The sequence below is a fragment of the Protopterus annectens genome, chromosome 10.part0 (genome assembly GCF_019279795.1).
Source record: "Protopterus annectens isolate FY-2018-M chromosome 10.part0, PAN1.0, whole genome shotgun sequence".
NCBI classification, from domain to species: domain Eukaryota; kingdom Metazoa; phylum Chordata; order Ceratodontiformes; family Protopteridae; genus Protopterus; species Protopterus annectens.
Genome location: NC_056744.1, coordinates 658,000,370 through 658,018,310, shown reverse-complemented (window position 1 = coordinate 658,018,310; position 17,941 = coordinate 658,000,370). Strand labels below are relative to the sequence as shown.

The following is a 17,941-nucleotide window of genomic DNA, read 5'->3' as shown; positions in this document are numbered from 1 at the left end:
GCCCACATTGCACAGTGAGTGGAGGTCCCATTTTTTGACAGGTAAATTGCAGTCTTGAACCATTAACTGTTTGCCAATTGGTGCTAGGGGGGGAATTGCCAATTAATGCATGGATTTTCATCCAGGCAACCCTAGGGGAGCTAAGATTGGGTTGTCTAAGGCCCTGATCTGTGTGGAGCAGCTGAGTGGCATGCTCAATTATCTGCATACACTAGATCCTGCTGTAGTGCACAAACCGACCGCATTTTGGATGCACATGCACCTTTGCTGGTCTCTTTTAACATGTTCTACTGTGACACTTGCTGTCAGCTGAGTGCTAACAGAGCAACAGATCATGCTGCCTCCTTTTCCTCAGGATGACTGAACGGTATCTGATGTTCACTTTTAGCACCCTTCTTCCCAGGCTGTCTCACCTGGGTCACAGTCAGAGCTGTATTTCTTTTGTATCATAGTGGGGGATCTGAAGTAGTTGCTTCATTTGCTCTGCAACCTGTGGGTATCGGATCCAACTTCAGATCCGAGCCGGTAGCTTTCCAAGCTACAAGATCTGAGCTCCTAGCTCCTCACCCCTACCCATAATACCCTGCTAGCTGCTGTATTACCTCAGATCGTTTTGTGCCGCGGCTGATGTAGCTATTCTTGAAGAGCTCCTGGTTTGGTGAGATCGTGAAATTACTAAAACTTTCTTCCTTTCTATAGTTTTTTTTGTAAATTTAGTTGTGTACGTGTGTGTAGGGCCCTGTTTTAACCTATCGGTAATTTAGTTATTTTTATAGTTAGTTTTTTCATCTGTCACCCCTCCCCCCTCAGTGTTTGGGTGTTTGGGTGTTTGGGTGTTTGGGTGCTTGGGTGTGTGTGTGTGTGTGTGTGTGTGTGTGTGTGTGTGTGTGTGTGAGACGTTTAAAATGGCTGAAGGGCCCAAAGCCGTTTTTTCCAAATGTACTGAGTGTGGCCATAAGCTTTCACCAGCTGATGGCCACACTCAGTGCGTTTTATGCCTGGGGGTGGCCCATTTATCTGTGGCCTGCCAAATTTGTGCAGCCTTTAACCCCCGGGTGATTAGGGATAGGAAGAATAAGCTGATCCTGGCGGGTAAGCTACCCCAGGAATCGGCTTCTTCTTCCTCTCCCTCTCAGGCTCAGGCTGCCTCGGCAGCCCCGGTGCCTTCTGCGCCTCTTGCTCTACCCGGGACTCAACCTCCCTCTTTGGGTTTGAGCACGAGCGACGCTGGTGCCTCTTCTACCAAAGAGAAGAGGCACAAGGATAAAGAGGGACATAAATCCCATAAAAGGCAGGCCGAGACTCAACCCTCGGCCCCGCCATCTAAGTTGACTAGGTCTCCCTCAAGGGTCTCCGGATCCTCCCCCTCTCGGCTCCGTTCGCCCAGTTTCTTGCCGGAGGAGGAGGACCGGTCTCCCTCGAGGTCGTCGAGGCGGCCCTCCCGGCCCGCTTCTACTTCTAGATCTACCAGAAGCCTCACCGAAGCGGACATGGATCGGATGATGCATCGATTCATACAGACCCAAATGCAGATGGGGGTGCTCTTGCCTCCCCCCCTCTGGGAGGGAGTGCGGCCCCCATTTTTGCCCCGATCACTCCTTCTCCGACTTGTTTTCGGGTCTCTGAGTCGTCGGATCCGGGTCCTTTCGGAGCCGGGGATTTGTCGGCACCGATAGTGCTGGTCTCTTCGATGCCGACTATGGCCTCGAGCTTGTCGGATCCGAGCTTTCGGGGCCGAGGGCTCAGCGTCAGATCCGGGGGAGTTGGTGTGTCTTCGGCGCCGCTGGGTTCGGAGCGCACCTCTCTCTCGGCGCCGACCGCATCGGCCCCGACTCCGATCCCTACCTCGGAGCCGAGGAGACTGCTTTCGGAGCCAGGTGAGAGTAGTTCTCCTTCGGCTTTTGAGGTAGTGGAGAGGGTACTGTGTCGAGGTCCTCCAGGTCCCCGGTCCAGGCTTCGGATCCTTCCGTACCCCCACTGTATGAGGGTCTATCTTCCGTCATCCGACCATCGGGACAGCCTGCCCAAACCCTCCAGCTAGTTCCCGTGGAGGAACGAGAACCCGTGGACGAGCCCTCTTCGGATAGTCCCACCGAGGAGGTCCCTCGGAAACGTAAGTGTAAAAGGAGGCACCTGGACTCCCCCGAGTCCGTTATCACCGACACGGATTTAGATGAAAGGGAAGGTTCCGCAAGGTCACCCCCTGAGGATGTCTCCTTCGGAGACATCATGGAAATGTTGCGTATTAGAGGGGGGTGGTCTGCCCAAAAACCTTCCGTGGATGAATCCGTGTTCCTGGAGGTGTTTGAGGCAGGCCCATGTACCTCCTGGGTGTCCCCTCCGGTTGACCCCCTGGTAGACTTAATTACTACCAGGGCGTGGAAGGAGCCCGACACCGTGGAGCCAATTCCTAAATGTCCTGATAAAGTCCTTAGCCCCCCTACAGATGGGCAGTCTTGGGCCAAGGGATCTCCAGTCGATGCCATGTTGGTGGCGGCTGCAACCAGGAGAGAGCTTGCACAGGAGAGTTCTTCGGTCCACCCGCCAGATAAGGAATCTCAAGCACTGGACCGTATTGGGAAGTGGATGTTTGCTTCAGCGACCTTTTCGATAAGGGCGCTGAACTATATGGCACATACCATTAGGCTACAGCGAGACTTGATCAAGGAATACGCTGCAGCCCCCCCAGAGTCCATGTCGGTTGCAGACAAGGATGTTTTTTCGACTCGATTGGCCACTCTAAAATCTATTTCGAATACGTCCATGCGGCTTCTCTCCCATGCAATGGAGGGAGCCGCTAGGGCCAGCGGAGCCGGGGTCGTCTTGCGACGTCACGCCTGGCTCCGTCTTTGTGACTTCGCAGATCCCTTCAAGGCGTCCTTCGCGAACGCCCCGTTTGATGGATCTTCGCTTTTCGGCAAGACCGTTCACGATACATTGGTCCAAAGCGAAAAGGACGGGAAGACACTGTCTGCCGTCGGAGTTCGCTTCTCTAATCCCCAACGATCTTCTCCAGGAATCAGAGGGGAAAAAAGAAGCTATGGTTCCGTAAATCTCAGCAATCCCATCCATCTTCGGACCCCTCGTCCTCTAGAGGCAGAGGAGGACAAGGTGGACGCCGGCCCAGAGGCAGAGGGGGGGTCGCTTAACTTAAGGTCTAGAGAGCCTTTCTCGGACAGGCCCGCGTGGCAGCCCTGAGGGCTTGCCCGACTGTCCCTCTCTGGAGGCAGTCGGGGGGGGGGGCGGTTAACGGAGCACCTGTCAAATTGGGAGTCCCTTACTACAGATCAATGGGTGCTCCGTATAATATCCAGAAGTTATTTCATCCCCTTCTTAAACCATCCTCCCAAGACCAGATGCCTCCCCGATGTACCACCCGATCAGAGGGAGGCAGCGGCTTCAGAAATTTCGAAGTTGCTAAGAAAAAGAGCCATCCAGCCCGTCCCCCCAAATCCGTCCGGATTGGGTTATTACTCCAGGTTCTTTTTGGTGCCAAAGAAAACGGGGGACCTAAGACCCATCTTAGACCTTTCTGCTCTGAACCTGTTCATACCCAAGGAAAAATTCCGGATGGTCACCCTCCAATCTATTATCCCCCTTCTGCGGGAGAACGACTGGATGTGCTCCATAGACCTCAAGGATGCGTACTACCATATTCTGATGGACAGACCATCCAGAAGGTTCCTCCGCTTTCGGCTAGGAGTCGGTCATTATCAGTTCAGGGTTCTTCCGTTCGGCCTCACCTCAGCCCCCAGGCTGTTCACCAAAGTCATGGCAGTGGTTGCAGCCCACCTGAGACTTCAGGGCTTTCAGGTCTTCCCGTACCTAGACGACTGGCTCCTTACTGCCGCCAACAGGCATCAACTCTGCGTGGCAAGGGATTACACCCTGAACCTTGCCCGCAGCTTAGGCATATCAGTAAACCTGCAGAAGTCCTCCCTGTGCCCTGTTCAAGCCCTGGGTTTTATAGGGGCCAGGTTGGATACCCGTATCTCTCGAGCTACTCTAACTTCGGACAGGCTGAGCAGCTTGTCACGTCAGGTGTTAACCCTTCTTTGGACTCCTGCCCCTCCAGCAGAGTTAGTCCTGAGGGCACTAGGGTCTATGGCGGCAGCGATCGGTCTCTCCCTTCACGCACGCCTGCGAATGAGAATATTACAGTGGACCCTACAAGTCCAGTGGTCCCTATCACTCCACCCATTGAACACGCCTATACCACTGAGCAGAGTTTGCAAGGACTCCCTTCTTCGGTAGCTCCATGCGCGGGAACTCAGAGAAGGAAGGCCCTTGGTGATTCCCCCACCCCAAGCCACGTTGACCACGGACGCATCTCGCCTTGGGTGGGGGGGCATTGTTCAGGCAGATCCGTCCAAGGCACGTGGACGTCCTTAGAGACTGCTTTGCATATCAATGTCCTAGAGATGAGGGCGGTGCTTTTGGCGTTGCGAGCTCTCCACGACCTTCTCCCTCTGGGGACTATTGCTATCCAGACAGACAATATGTCAGTAGTCTGGTATATAAACAAACAGGGAGGAACCAGATCTTATCCCCTTTGTCGAGAGGCCATGAGAGTTTGGGAATGGGCGATATCCACCAACCGGTTTCTGATAGCAACGCACATTCCGGGACGGTCCAACTTATTAGCGGACAAACTGAGTCGAGTACTTCTCACTACTTAAGAGTGGTCTCTAAATCCATCTGTTGCGAAGCAGATCTTCCACAAATGGGGTTGGCCTCGCTGCGATCTTTTTGCTTCTCCTTTAAACACAAAATGCAACGAGTATTTCGCAATACCCCCCCCCCCCAAAGGGGAGAGTCCCAGAGACGCTCTAGTTCATGCTTGGCCTCCCGGTCTCCTATATGCATATCCCCCTCTCCCGCTCATGATAAAATTCATACAGAAAGCCTGTCGGTTGGGGAACAAAGTTATCCTCCTAGCCCTATTCTGGCCTCGGCAGACCTGGTTCCCCTACCTGCAGTCTCACTGTTGCTCCTCCATGGATCCTGGACCCCATGCCAGACCTCATCTCGCATCTTGCGGGTTGCCATACCCCGAACCTGGTCAACCTCAAGCTTACGGCTTGGTTGATCCAGTTCCAATAATGGCTAGGACTCCCGGCATCTCATCTCCCGTTAAGGCCATACTGGTCGCGGCCCATAAGCCGTCTACCAGAAAACTTTACAATAGTAAATGGAAACGTTTCTCCATCTGGGCTAAAGACAAGGGCTTGGATCCATTCACAGTCCCTATTCCGACTATTCTGGACTTCCTGTCACTGATCTTTCGGCAGGGAGCAAGTGCTTTTACAGTAAAGGTGCAGTTGGCGGCCATCTCCCATTTTCATGTAGGTGATGGCTTAGGGTCTTTGGCATCTGCAAAATTATGCAAAACTTTCTTGCAAGGCGTCTTTCTTTTGAGGCCGCCGATAAAAACTGTGGTTCCCCCATGGGACTTGACCTTAGTCTTACAAGCCCTGACAAGTCCACCCTTTGAGCCGGCGGCTTTGGTCCCATTAAAATTCTTGTCGTGGAAAACTGCCTTTTTGGTAGCTATTACTTTGGCCAGGAGGGTTTCAGAATTACAAGCCCTGTGCATGAAACCCCCTTACCTTATCTTTCACAAGGATAGAGTGTCCCTCAGGACTAACCCGTCTTTCTTACCTAAGGTGGCTTCAGAGTCAAATATTAATCAGTCAATAAATTTACCAGTATTCTTCCCAAACTTTCAGAACAAAGGAGAATACAAGTTGCACAAATTGGATGTGCACAGACAACTACGTTTCTGTTTGCATAGAACTAAAGATTTTCGCAAGTCAGACCAGTTGTTTGTATCCTTTGCAAGATCTGCCATGGGTAAAGCCATTTCCAAAGTGACTCTAGCAAATTGGATTGGTCAGTGCATAAGTCAGGGGGTATATATCGTCAGGCAAACCGGCCCCTGTTGGAATTCACACTCATTCTACAAGGTCTGTAGCCACCTCAGCAGCCTTTTGGTCTAGGGTTCCCTTGGACGACATATGATCAGCAGCTACTTGGTCCTCTTCTCATACGTTCATTTTTCATTATAAACTAGATATGATTTTGAGAGGCAGGGCTTCTTTTGGCTCTGCGGTGCTTCGGAATATCCTTCCGTAAAGGCCACCCAGGTTCCTTCTTGAGTAGCTGGGGACTCTGTCCCACAGGTTGCAGAGCAAATGAAGTAACTACTTCAGATAAAGAAGTTATGTACTCACCATAACGTTCCATCTGAGTAGGTACTTCATTTGTCTGCAACCGACCCCCCCCTGCCATCCCCCGAACCTTTCGGAATATTCTGGTTACCTGTAAGTTCTTGCCAAGATTTTACATCTGGTGTATTCCTCTATCGAGGTGATTAGTTGGGTGGTACGGCAAAAAGTCTATCTGAGGTAATACAGCAGCTAGCTGGGGATTATGGGTAGGGGAGGAGCTAGGAGCTCGGATCTTGTAGCTTGGAAAGCTGTCGGCTCGGATCCGAAGTCTGATCCGATACCCACAGGTTGCAGACAAATGAAGTACCTACTCAGATGGAACGTTATGGTGAGTACATAACTTTTTTTTTTTTTTTTTTTTTTTTAATTTTCTTGCATTAAATTTCAGACTAACAAAAGGGTTGCAAGCATAGCTCAAGTTAGTATAATGAATAATATAGCTTAATGACATGCATTTGAATTGACTGTGTAACTGTTCTTTGCTTATCATGAATGATGTAGTACTTCTAAAAGCAAACTTGGATGACTCTGAGGTTATAAGTTAACTGTAAAAAGAAAAAAAAAAAAAAGTACTGAACTTGTGACCCTGGTTAAGCATATTACTCAGATTGCTGGTATGCACTGATTAGCACTAGAAAGTTTCTCCTTGTTTTGCATTAAGTTACTACTCTGTTTCAGTGGGCTAGTAGATCTGGTTCTTTGCAAACTACTTTCTTGTTGCTCTTTAGATGACATTTTTACAGCTGCAATCCATGTTCATGCATAAGTAATGTGCTTAGGGCACACGTCAGTTTTGGCACATCTGAAACATTGGGGTGTTGCCTAAAAAAAGTACCTGCTTGATTGCTTTGTGTTGGTGATAAGTTTTAAGTAAATTCATTTGTAAGAGAACTGTATTAATATCATCCACACTGTTGTATTTGTCATCTGCAGTTAGGAATTTTAATTCATCGTGGTGGCGATGCAATGAAGCGAGTCTGGTAGGTTTATAATATTACCCAGTCACACTTGAGAAAATATGTTTGGTTCAACTCAGTTGCCAGAAGTAAATCTTTTTTTGGATAACCTGGTAAATTATTTGTTCTACATGCAAGTAAATATGTTGCCTTTCTGTTTTAGGCCTTCAACCCTGGAAATGAGTATCATTTCAAAAACAGAATGAAAGCTTGTCAGCGGAATTGGGCTGAAGTTTTTGGTGAAGGGAATGCATATGGTGCGTCTCCAGCTTCCAGCTTTCAGAAGGTATGCACAAAATGAAAGCAGGTGCTATACTTGCATGATACAAATGTAAGAGTATGTTTCAGATTGCTTAATTTACTGTAAAATTCCCACAGACCTGAATTTGGTAGGTTACCTGTTAGGCTGTCTGTCTTCCACTTTTTACTGTCAGTCAGGAGACTGTTCTGATTACAAAACTGGTCAGTTGCCTAGAAGTACATATTTTTTTTTGTGTCCAAGAAATAGTTGAGGGCAGCTTTAGAAATTTTTAATGCCGTACGCTTTCTCCGTTACAGTCCCCTATTCAAATGGTGACTTCATTGCTTAGAAAAGAAGAAAATTAGTAGTGTTGCATTTTTTTGAAAGACACAGGAAGATTTTTTGGGGGGGAAGAATTGCTGTAACAGTAAATGATAGCATTTTTGATTTACCACATTGTGCTATCTTTCTGTGGCAGTGTTACCTATTCATGCTTACATCTTTATGAAGACATGTACTGTCATACCAGCCTACTGTGGAACCTTGTTTGTTGTAAGAAGCCCTAGGCCCTTACATACAGCCATTGTTGCTTGTAGGTGTTTTCTCCTCTTCTCACTTTTTTCACAACCTCATGTCTTGCATCAGAGTAATTTATTTATTTTTGCACTAATCCCAAGAGCCTTCCCTACCAGCTTACCCCATAGACCCAGTCATTTCCCTCTCGTGAAAGGCCTTTGATCCTGTTTTATTCCATAGAGGGAAGAGTCTGGTATGCTAGAAGTATGATGTATTCATCCATGCTGGGGATTGGGGGGGGGTGAGTTTTCTTAAGCAATATGTTCCTCCTTGCATATGGTTATAACACACACACACACATGCTCTTAAGAGAGCACTTGTGTGAACACCTGCTCTGCAGTGGGAATTACAGCATGGAACTCCTCATCTCATTGCATCCTCATTAGCAGACATGGCAAGGCATGCAGATGATGATGATATTAAGTCTTTTAATACTGCATCTGCTATTTCAGCCAGTTACTTGGGCTATAGTCAGAGCTTTTATCCTGTATTGCTAATGGAGCTCTCTGCATTTCATTAATTCCTTTTTTTATGTATGGGCTTGTGTCCTTCCGCTATTGCTTTTATTAGATATCTTCAGACCTTAATTAAACATTTTTTTCTTCTATTTTTTGCCTGCAAAGTACATTCTGTATGTATAATATAATAACTAACTGCATCCCTATCAATTGTATATAAAAATGTAATAAATTAAAAATAATTTACTGCAACACATCAATACCTATAACTACACTTTTAATACATGCTATGTAGCCAATGCCACATAATTATATAATTGATAGGGATGTGGTTAGTTATTATATTATACATACAGTATGTACTTGTATTAGAATTTCACAAGATATTGCTATAGTATCATGTTGGTGTCGTGTGTCATTGGTTTTATATAATTGATGGATTGGCTCTTTAAAACGTACGCAGAGCATTTTTATTTGTAGATGCAAGGGTTAAACATATTTTGGAAGTTTGAAAGTTGGCGCCAAAAAGTATTTAAAAACAGTAGATCTGAAGTAGTTAACTTAATTTGTGCAGCAACCTATGGGATTCGGATCCAACCTCGGATCCGAGCCGGCAGTTTTCAACAGCTTTAGATCCGAGCTCCAAGCTCCTCCCCCTACCCATAATCCCCTGCCAACCCTGACTGACCCCAGATCTAGTTTGCCGCGGTTTACTTCAGCAGCTTGATCCCGAGTTCCAGGCGTTTTTCATACATTTGTGAGAAAATTTAACTTTTCTACCCCTTTTTTTCCTTAACTCTTGGTGTGACTGTGTTTTTCAGGTCCCATATCCCTTAGAACCATCTTAGTTAATTTATTTTGTTCCATATTCTAACCTCCCCCTTCCTTCGTGGTTCCGTCAGGGTTGTGTGTGTTTGGGGCCTAGTGTGTGTGGTTCTTACCTTCTAGTATGTCTGAGGCCCCAAAGTTAGTGTTTTCTAAGTGCACCGAGTGTGGCCATAAGCTGTCCCCAGCGGATGGCCACACTCGGTGTGTGATGTGCCTTGGGGTTGAACACCTGTCCTCTGGTTGTACCATCTGTGCAGCGTCCAACCCCAGGGCACTGAAGGACCGGAGGTCTAAGCTGATTCTGGCGGGTCTTCTGCCCCTGGATTCGGCTTCTACCTCCGGTCCTCCCGTGGCTCCCGCTGCGGCTGCCACTCCTACTGCCTTCCCACTGGCCGGGACTCAACCTCCCGCCTTAGGCCCGGGGGAGAGGGAGGCTAGGAAAGAAAGGAGGAAGGAGAAGCACCACAAGCGGCAGGCCGAGGCCTCCGCTTTTGCCTCCCCGGCTAAGCGAGCTTCTCCCTCCAGGACTTCTGGGTCTCCTCCTTCTCGGATCCGGTCCCCGTGCTTTTCACCGCGTCCTGAGGAGGAGGAGACCTGATCTCCATCGAGGTCATCGAGGTGACACTCCCGCCCCGCCTCAGTGACCTCGTCGAGATCTACCAGAAGTCTCACCGATGCAGATTTGGACCGGATGATGAGAAGATTCCTCCAGGCCCAAGTGCAGATGGGAGTGCTCCTGCCTCCCCCCCCCCCCTCCGGGGGGGAGCTCGACCCCCTTCTTTGCCCCGATAGCTCCTTCTCTGTCCCGTTTCCCGGGTTCGGAGTCTTCGGAGCCAGGCAGCCTTGGAGCTGGGGGTGTGTTGGCACCGATAGTCTTGGGTGCTTCGGCGCCGACGCTTCACTCAAGTCTGTCGGGTCCATTTTCTTCGGATCCGAGCTCTCTGAGCCGAGGGCTGAGCTTCGGATCCGGCGGTATCGGTATGTCTTCGGCTCCATCCGAGTGGGAGCATGCTGGTCCGTCGGATCCGATCGCTTTGGCGCCGACACCGATCCGTTCATCGGATCCAAGGGAGGGTCTGCTCTCGGATCCCAGAGAGAGCAGCTCTCCCTCGGCATTCGACGTGGTGGAGAGGGTGCTGTCGAGGGATTCCAGGCCCCCGGCCCTTGCCACGGCTCCACCCTGCACTCCTCCTCAGTTGGGTCCGACTTCCATCACCCGGCCCCAGGGACAGCCTGCTCTGACGTCCCAGATAGTTCCACTGGAATAAGACGTTGCTGGCGAGACCTCCTCGGACAGCCCGTCTGAGGAGGTTCCTCACAAGCGAAGGTGCAAGAGGAGGCACCTGGACTCCCCCGAGTCCTTGACTGAGGACACGGATTTGGAGGAAGGGGAAGGCTCCCCAAGATCACCCCCCGAAGATGTCTCATTTGGTGACATCATGGAGATGCTCAGAATAGGGGGGGGGGTGGTCTGCCCCAAAGCCTACCTCGGACGAATCGGTGTTCCTGGAGGCGTTTGAAGCAGGCCCGTCTACCTCTTGGGTGTCCCCTCCGGCCGACCCCCTGGTAGACTTGATTACTACCAGGGCGTGGAAGGAACCGGACACTGTGGAGCCAGTCCCCAAGCGCCCAGACAAGATTCTCAGCCCACCCTCCGACAAATCCCACTGGAGCAAAGGCCCCTCTGTAGATGCCATGTTGGTGGCGGCGGCCACCAAGAGGGAACTTGCTCAGGAGAGTCCCTCGGTTCATCCCCCGAACAAGGAGTCTCGGTCGATGGACCGCCTAGGGAAGTGGGTGTTTAGTTGATACCTTCTCTGTGAGGTTGCTGAACTACATGGCACATGTGTTACGACTGCAGCGGGACCTTATCAAAGAGTACGCTGCGTCGCCCCCCGAGTCCATGTCGGCAGAGGACAAACAATTGCACTCCACCTGGATGGCCACTGTACGATCCATATCTAACACCTCTATGCGGCTACTGTCTCATGCCACAGAAGGAGCCGCTAGAGCCAGCGGAGCGGGCCTCGATGTTCTTCATCTCACATTGCTGCAGTCCTTACATATGGGTAGTCCGCTGTCCTCGGTCGGCCCGAATACCAAAGTATTAGGCTGATGTCGGTCAAGGCGCTTAAAACTGACATCAGGACGTCAGGGTACAAAAGCGCATGACCGACGTCATATCCTCAGTCTTTTTTGCCGCATGGTCCGATGCAGAAGCAGCGTTGCAAGTGCCGTTCGGCGTTCTGAAATTTTTCAAGTTCGGAGTTTCAGACCGAATCCAAGTTGGCTAAGTACCCCGTTGGGGAATATTTTGTTTTTTTCTTGCCTCAGTGTATTACCGGATGTCAGAAAAAGTGAATAACTGTATTTCTTGTGGGAAACAGATACCGCATAGGGATTATCATTCTTTGTGCATTCCTTGTTTGGGGCCTGAGCACGACGTTGTCGGGTGTCGCTTTTGTGCTAGGTTCAATAAGCGCACTATTAAGCGAAGGTTAGATTGTGCTAGGCTGGTCTTCGGTAAGCGGTGCAATTATAATATGCCGTCGGACTCTCTGGCGCCCGCTTCTACGAAGAAGTGCAAAGACAAAACAGTTAAACCCAGGCAAGATGAGTCGTCCGTTCCGGACGCTGGTTCTTTAGAGGCTTCAGTGGAACTGGTGGTTCTGACGGAGACTTCTCTGGAGTCTCAGGGGGAGACTTTGATTTTGCAGGATGTGGCCTCTCAAGAGGCAGGTCAGGCTGAAGGGGCTTCTCAGGTTACTGTACTCCCCTCCCTTCCTAGGGTGGTTAGGCCCTCTCCTTCTGTTTCCAAGGCTTCTCCCAGAGGCAGGCCAGGTTTAGCTTCTGTTGGTGTCACTCCTAGTTCAGCAGGGTCTGTGCCTAAGAAGCACATGCTTAAAATGGCAGAAGATTTGATTACTCTGATTAGAGGTTCTTTGCCCCTCCTGATAAGAGGCCTAGGGTGGAGCCAGAGTTGGGAAGTTTTGAGCAGGCTTCGATGTTTCAGAGTCTTCGGCTGAAGACTTGCAGGAGTACTCTCCTTATTCTGATTCTGATGCAGATGATTCCACTCCTTCTGCTTCTCCTCCAGAGGATTTTTCTTTTCAGAGACACTTCATTCTATGAGGGAACATTTTAAGTGGGAAGGTCAGGACTTCTCTGATTCTCGGAAAAGGCTTAGGGAATTTTGCTTTTACCTCAACATAGGCCCTTGGCTATACCCCCTGTTCTGGATGTTGTGGAAGATGTGTTTTCAGAGGCTTCACTTAATCCTGATTCTCTGCCTCCTGCGCCTGTTAAACCGGATAGGTATTACAGGGTGCCTGAGGCTCATAAATATCTTTATAAGAGTCCTAGGGCGGACCCAGAAACTATTAGTCAGGGACCTAAGGGTGTCAAGGCCTCTGTTGTAAAAAATCCGGTTCCTCTAGATAAAGAGGCCAGAGCTTTGGATAGATGGGGAAAGAAGGTCTATACATCTTCTACCTTAGCTATGAGGGCTTTGAATTGCCAGTTTCATATGTTGAAATATCAAAACTTTCTTCTTTCTCAATTGAAGTCTAAGGTGGATGCTCTGGCGGAAGGCATTGAGTGTAAAGAATTACAAGATTTGGTGCATGTCTCTGAACAGGTGGGTAAGCATTCATTACAATGTGGTTTTGATGCTGTGCAGGCCTCGTCTAGGGTGGCTGCCACTGGTTCAGTTCTTCGCAGGCACGCCTGGCTGAAGGATCAGAATTTATCTGACCATGTTAAGACAAGGATTTTGGATGCTCCTTTGCAGTCTGATGTGTTGTTTGGTTCACCTGTGGAGTCAGTCTTGAAGAAAATGGAAGACAAGGCTAAATCTATGCAGGCTGTTAAAGATTTTTTGCAAGTTCAGCCTCCGAAGTTTAGTAGGAATTGGCCTGCTAAGGGGTGGACGTATCCTTCTTATGATTCTCAGTCTAGGGGTAGATCTAGACGTGGTTGGGGCAGAGCTCAGAGTTCTTTCAGACCTAGAACAGGGAGTTCACCTGCACAATCTTCGGGTGAGGGCAGGGGCCAGTCCTTTCGTAAACAGGCCCAATGACCTATTTTTTCAGCTGCCAGATCCTTCTTACCTGGCAGCACCTTTGGGAGGAAGGTTGGCACTCTTCAAGGAAAATTGGATTTTGATTACCCAAGACAAATGGGTACTGGATATCATACACCAAGGTTACAAGTTTTATTTCCATACCTTGCCTCCTTTCAAAGGCATGCCAGACGTTCCTCCTCAGCAAAGACTAGAGGCTCACAAACAAATTTTTCTACTACTTCAAATAGGGGCCATACAACCGTCCCTCTGCCAGAAGTGGGCCTAGGATTTTATTCTCGCCTGTTTCTAGTACCAAAGAAAGGGAACACGTGGAGACCAATTTTGGATTTATCTATCCTCAACACATATCTGGACATTCCCAAGTTCAAAATGTTGACGTTACAACAGCTTTTACCTCTGCTGGGCAAAGATCACTGGATGGTGACTCTGGATCTCAAGGAGGCTTACCTTCATGTTCCTATCAGGCTCAGTTGCAGGAAGTATCTGCGTTTTCGGGCTGGGACTTTTCATGATCAGTTTTCTGCATTGCCCTTTGGCTTATCTACTGCGCCCAGAGTGTTCACGAAGGTTCTGGCTCCAGTGGTAGCTTTCTTCAGGCTAAGAGGAATACAAATCTATCCTTATTTGGACGATTGCCTGATTCTGGCCCAAGGAAAGGATGAACTTCTTCATCATTTACAGTATGTGATGGCAGTGTTAAGATGCCTGGGGTATTCTGTGAACGAAATAAAGTCCAGTCTAGTACCCTCTCAGGACATGTGCTTTCTGGGTGTGAGACTGAATACAGCATCCCAGATGGCCTTTTGACCCCGGACAAACAAAAGAATCTTTCTCTTTACTTCCACCAATTGTCTCGTCAGTCCAGGCTGACTGCAAGGACAGTCCTTCAAGCCTTGGGGTTCATGGCATCTTGTATTCTGGTACTTCCCAATGCCAAACTGCATATGAGGAAGCTACAATGGTATCTCAAAATGTATGGACGCAGCACTGCCAAGATATGGACACTGTCATTCAGATAATACCTTGCATTCAAAAGGAATTTTTGTGGTGGGCTCAGGAATGTCACCTAAACAAGGGACTCTCTGTGACCCGACCAGAGGCGAGTCAGATTCTAACGACAGATGCCTCAGACAAAGCTTGGGGAGCTCATCTAAATGGAAAATGGGTACAAGACACGTGGCCTGCCAGACTTCAACATTTACATATCAACTTGAAGGAGATGTTAACAGTCCAATTTGCATTGATAGCTTTCAAGGATTTACTTCTTCTAGGGCAGGTGTTGATTCAAACAGACAACACAACTGTCATGTGGTACATCAACAAGCAAGGGGACGATTCATATCCTCTATGCAGACAAGCAATGATTTTGTGGGAGACTGCTCTCAGTTTACAGCTAAATCTTCAGGCAAGGTTTCTGCCAGGAGCACAGAACTCCTTAGCAGATGTGTTGAGCAGACAAATTATGGATCCCCACGAGTGGAAATTGGATCCTCATGTATTTCAGAAATTGACAGTGTTATGGGGAACTCCAGACATAGATCTGTTCGCTTCTCCACTAAATTACCAGCTGCCAAAGTTTTGCACAAAAAGGTTTCATCCCACAGCTTGGAAAGTGGATGCTCTCTCATTCAATTGGAGCAATCTTCACGTGTATGCCTTTCCACCTCTGCCTCTCCTCCCAAAGGTACTCCTGAAGGTCAGACAGGACAAGCCAAACATGATTTTAATAGCTCGGCATTGGCCCCCACACCACTGGTACCCATTACTGACAAGTCTGCTACGGGAGCCTCCATGGCCTTTGCCTTGATTCCTCACCTGCTGTCTCAGGAGAACAGTCATTTACTCAATGTCAAACTTCACTCTCTACATCTAACAGCCTGGCATATTCTGTTTTAAACCCTGGTGGGTCTCAGCTTCCACAACAAGTTTTGAATGTTATTTTGGAGGCCAGAAGGCCTAGTACAAGGAAAGTTTACAGATAAATGGAGGAGATTTTTATTTTGGAGTACAGCAAAGGACTTTGATGTTTCTAAACCTAATTTAAGTGTTGCTCTTCAATACCTTACTGAGTTATTGGACAAAAGTTTGTCCTTCTCCTCTATAAAGGTTCATGCTGCAGCAATTTCTGCTCACTATGACTGTGACCCACCATTATTTTCTCATCCTTTGTTTAAGCAATTCCTTAGAGGGGCAAAGAATATAAGACCCCCACGTAGAGCTCCTACTCCTGCTTGGGATCTCAATTTTGTGTTGGAGAAACTCACTCTACAACCTTTTGAGCCTGCAGCAACTGCAGAGTTGAAATATTTATCATGGAAGACTGCTTTTTTGTTGGCCATTACCTCTGTAGAAGGGTTTCTGAATTACAGGCCCTTATGGCGGTTGAGCCTTTCTTAATTTTCCACAAGGATAGGGTGTCTTTGCGTACTAACCCTTCTTTTATGCCTAAAGTGGTTTCTAGTGTGGCTTTAAACCAAACTATTCATTTGCCTACTTTTTATGCAAACCCCAAAATAAAGGGGAGAGATTTTGCACACTTTGGATATACACAGACAGTTGCGATATTATTTGAGCAGAACTAAAGGGTTCAGGCAGTCTCAGCAGTTGTTTGTTTCTTTTGCTTTGGGTTCTCAGGGCAAACCTGTTTCAAAACAAACTATTTCTAAGTGGATTGGTTTTGTATTGCTTTCTGTTATTCCCATCATGGTAAGGAGATTCCAGCTGGGATTAGGCCTCATTCCACTAGGGCTACTGCCACTTCTACAGCTTTTTAAGGGGTGGCTACTAAAGATATTTTGGAAGCAGCTACTTGGAGTTCAGTGCATACTTTCTCTAAGCATTACCACCTTCCACTTTACTCTAAATCTAGGGCTGGATTTGCCACTGCAATTTTACAGGGCATTTTGGCAGCCCCTAATGCTTTATAGTTTTGCCATCCTCCCTTACCTCTGCTTTGGGATTCTACCCATATGTAAGGACTGCAGCAATGTGAGATGAAGAACATAGTACAGTTTTGTACCTACCATAAATGTAGATGTTCGAAGATCCACATTGCTGCAGTCCAATTGACCCTCCCTCCTTCCCCTCTGTAGTTAGAGGTGGTGGTGTGGTTTGGGTTGTACATATTGTAAATATGGTTAGTGCAGGGGTGGTTGGTTATTTTTTGCTGTTTTTTGGCTTTAGCCTTTCTTGTTAGGGCCTTCTGACATCTGGGGCAAGAAAAGCCTGAGGATATGACGTCGGTCATGCGCTTTTGTACCCTGACGTCCTGATGTCAGTTTTAAGCGCCTTGACCGACGTCAGCCTAATACTTTGGTATTCGGGCCGACCGAGGACAGCGGACTACCCATATGTAAGGACTGCAGCAATGTGGATCTTCGAACATCTACATTTATGGTAGGTACAAAACTGTACTTTGAGACGTCAGGCCTGGCCCCGGCACTGTGATTTTGCGGAACCCTTTAAGGCGTCTTTCGCTAATGCCCCTTTTGATGGTTCTGCCCTCTTCGGCAAAACCGTGCGAGATACTTTGGTCCAGAGCGAAAAGGATGGGAAGACGTTGTCTGCCGTCTGAGTCTGCTTCTCTGCTCCCCAGAGGTCCTTCTCTAAGAACCAAAAGGGACAGAAAAAGTTGTGGTTCCGGAAGTCGCAACAGTCTCGTCCCGCTCCGGACTCCCAGCCCTTCCGCGGCAGAGGAGGGCAGGGTGGACGCCGCCCTAGAGGCAGAGGGGGACCGAGGAACTTTGGATCCAGAGAACCCTTCTCGGACCAACCCACGCAACACTCCTGAGGGGTTGCCCTACTGCTCCACTCTGGAGGCAGTCGGGGGGGGGGCATTTCTTGAAGCACCCAGCAGCTTGGGAGTCCATCACGACAGACCGCTGGGTGCTTCGCATCATATCCAGAGGATATCAGATTCCCTTTTCTCATTACCCACGCAGCCCTGGATACCTCCCCAATGTCCCACCCTATCAGAGGGAGGCCGCAGCAATGGAAATCCAACATTTGCTGGAAAAAGAGCCATCCAACACGTCCCCCCAGACCAGTGCCGGTCCAGGTATTACTCCAGGTTCTTCTTGGTGCCAAAAAAGACTGGGGACTTAAGACCAATCCTCGACCTCTCTTCCCTGAATCTGTCAGTAACCAAAGAGAAGTTCCGCATGGTCACTCTTCAATCCATTCTCCCCCTTTTATGGGAGAACTATTGGATGTGCTCTATAGACCTCAAGGATGCGTACTACCACATTCTGATGGACAGGCGATCCAGGAGGTTCCTCCGTTTCCAGCTAGGAGCCAGTCATTACCAATTCAGGGTCCTCCCCTTTGGTCTCACCACAGCCCCCAGGGTGTTCACCAAAGTGTTAGCAGTGATAGCGGCCCACCTGAGGCTCCAGGGAATTCAGGTCTTCCCGTACCTGGACAACTGGCTCCTGACCTCCCCGACAAGGCATCTACTCTGTGCAGCCAGAAACTACTTTCTTCGTCTAGCTCCCTGGCTGGGGATCACTATCCACATAGAGAAGTTGTCTGTTACTCAGACCATAGACTTCATAGGGGCCAGATTAGAC

General features: G+C 48.7%; 1 protein-coding gene across 1 annotated transcript in view; it reads left to right on the top strand.

Moving 5' to 3' along the window:
- The window catches only part of USP24 (ubiquitin specific peptidase 24), a 4,679,666-nt gene that overhangs the window by 261,590 nt on the left and 4,400,135 nt on the right, over nt 1-17,941 (top strand). Inside the window, exon 5 of the mRNA XM_044085508.1 lies at nt 7,350-7,472. Coding sequence (XP_043941443.1) covers nt 7,350-7,472 — 123 coding nt within the window. The remainder of the gene's footprint in view (nt 1-7,349; nt 7,473-17,941) is intronic.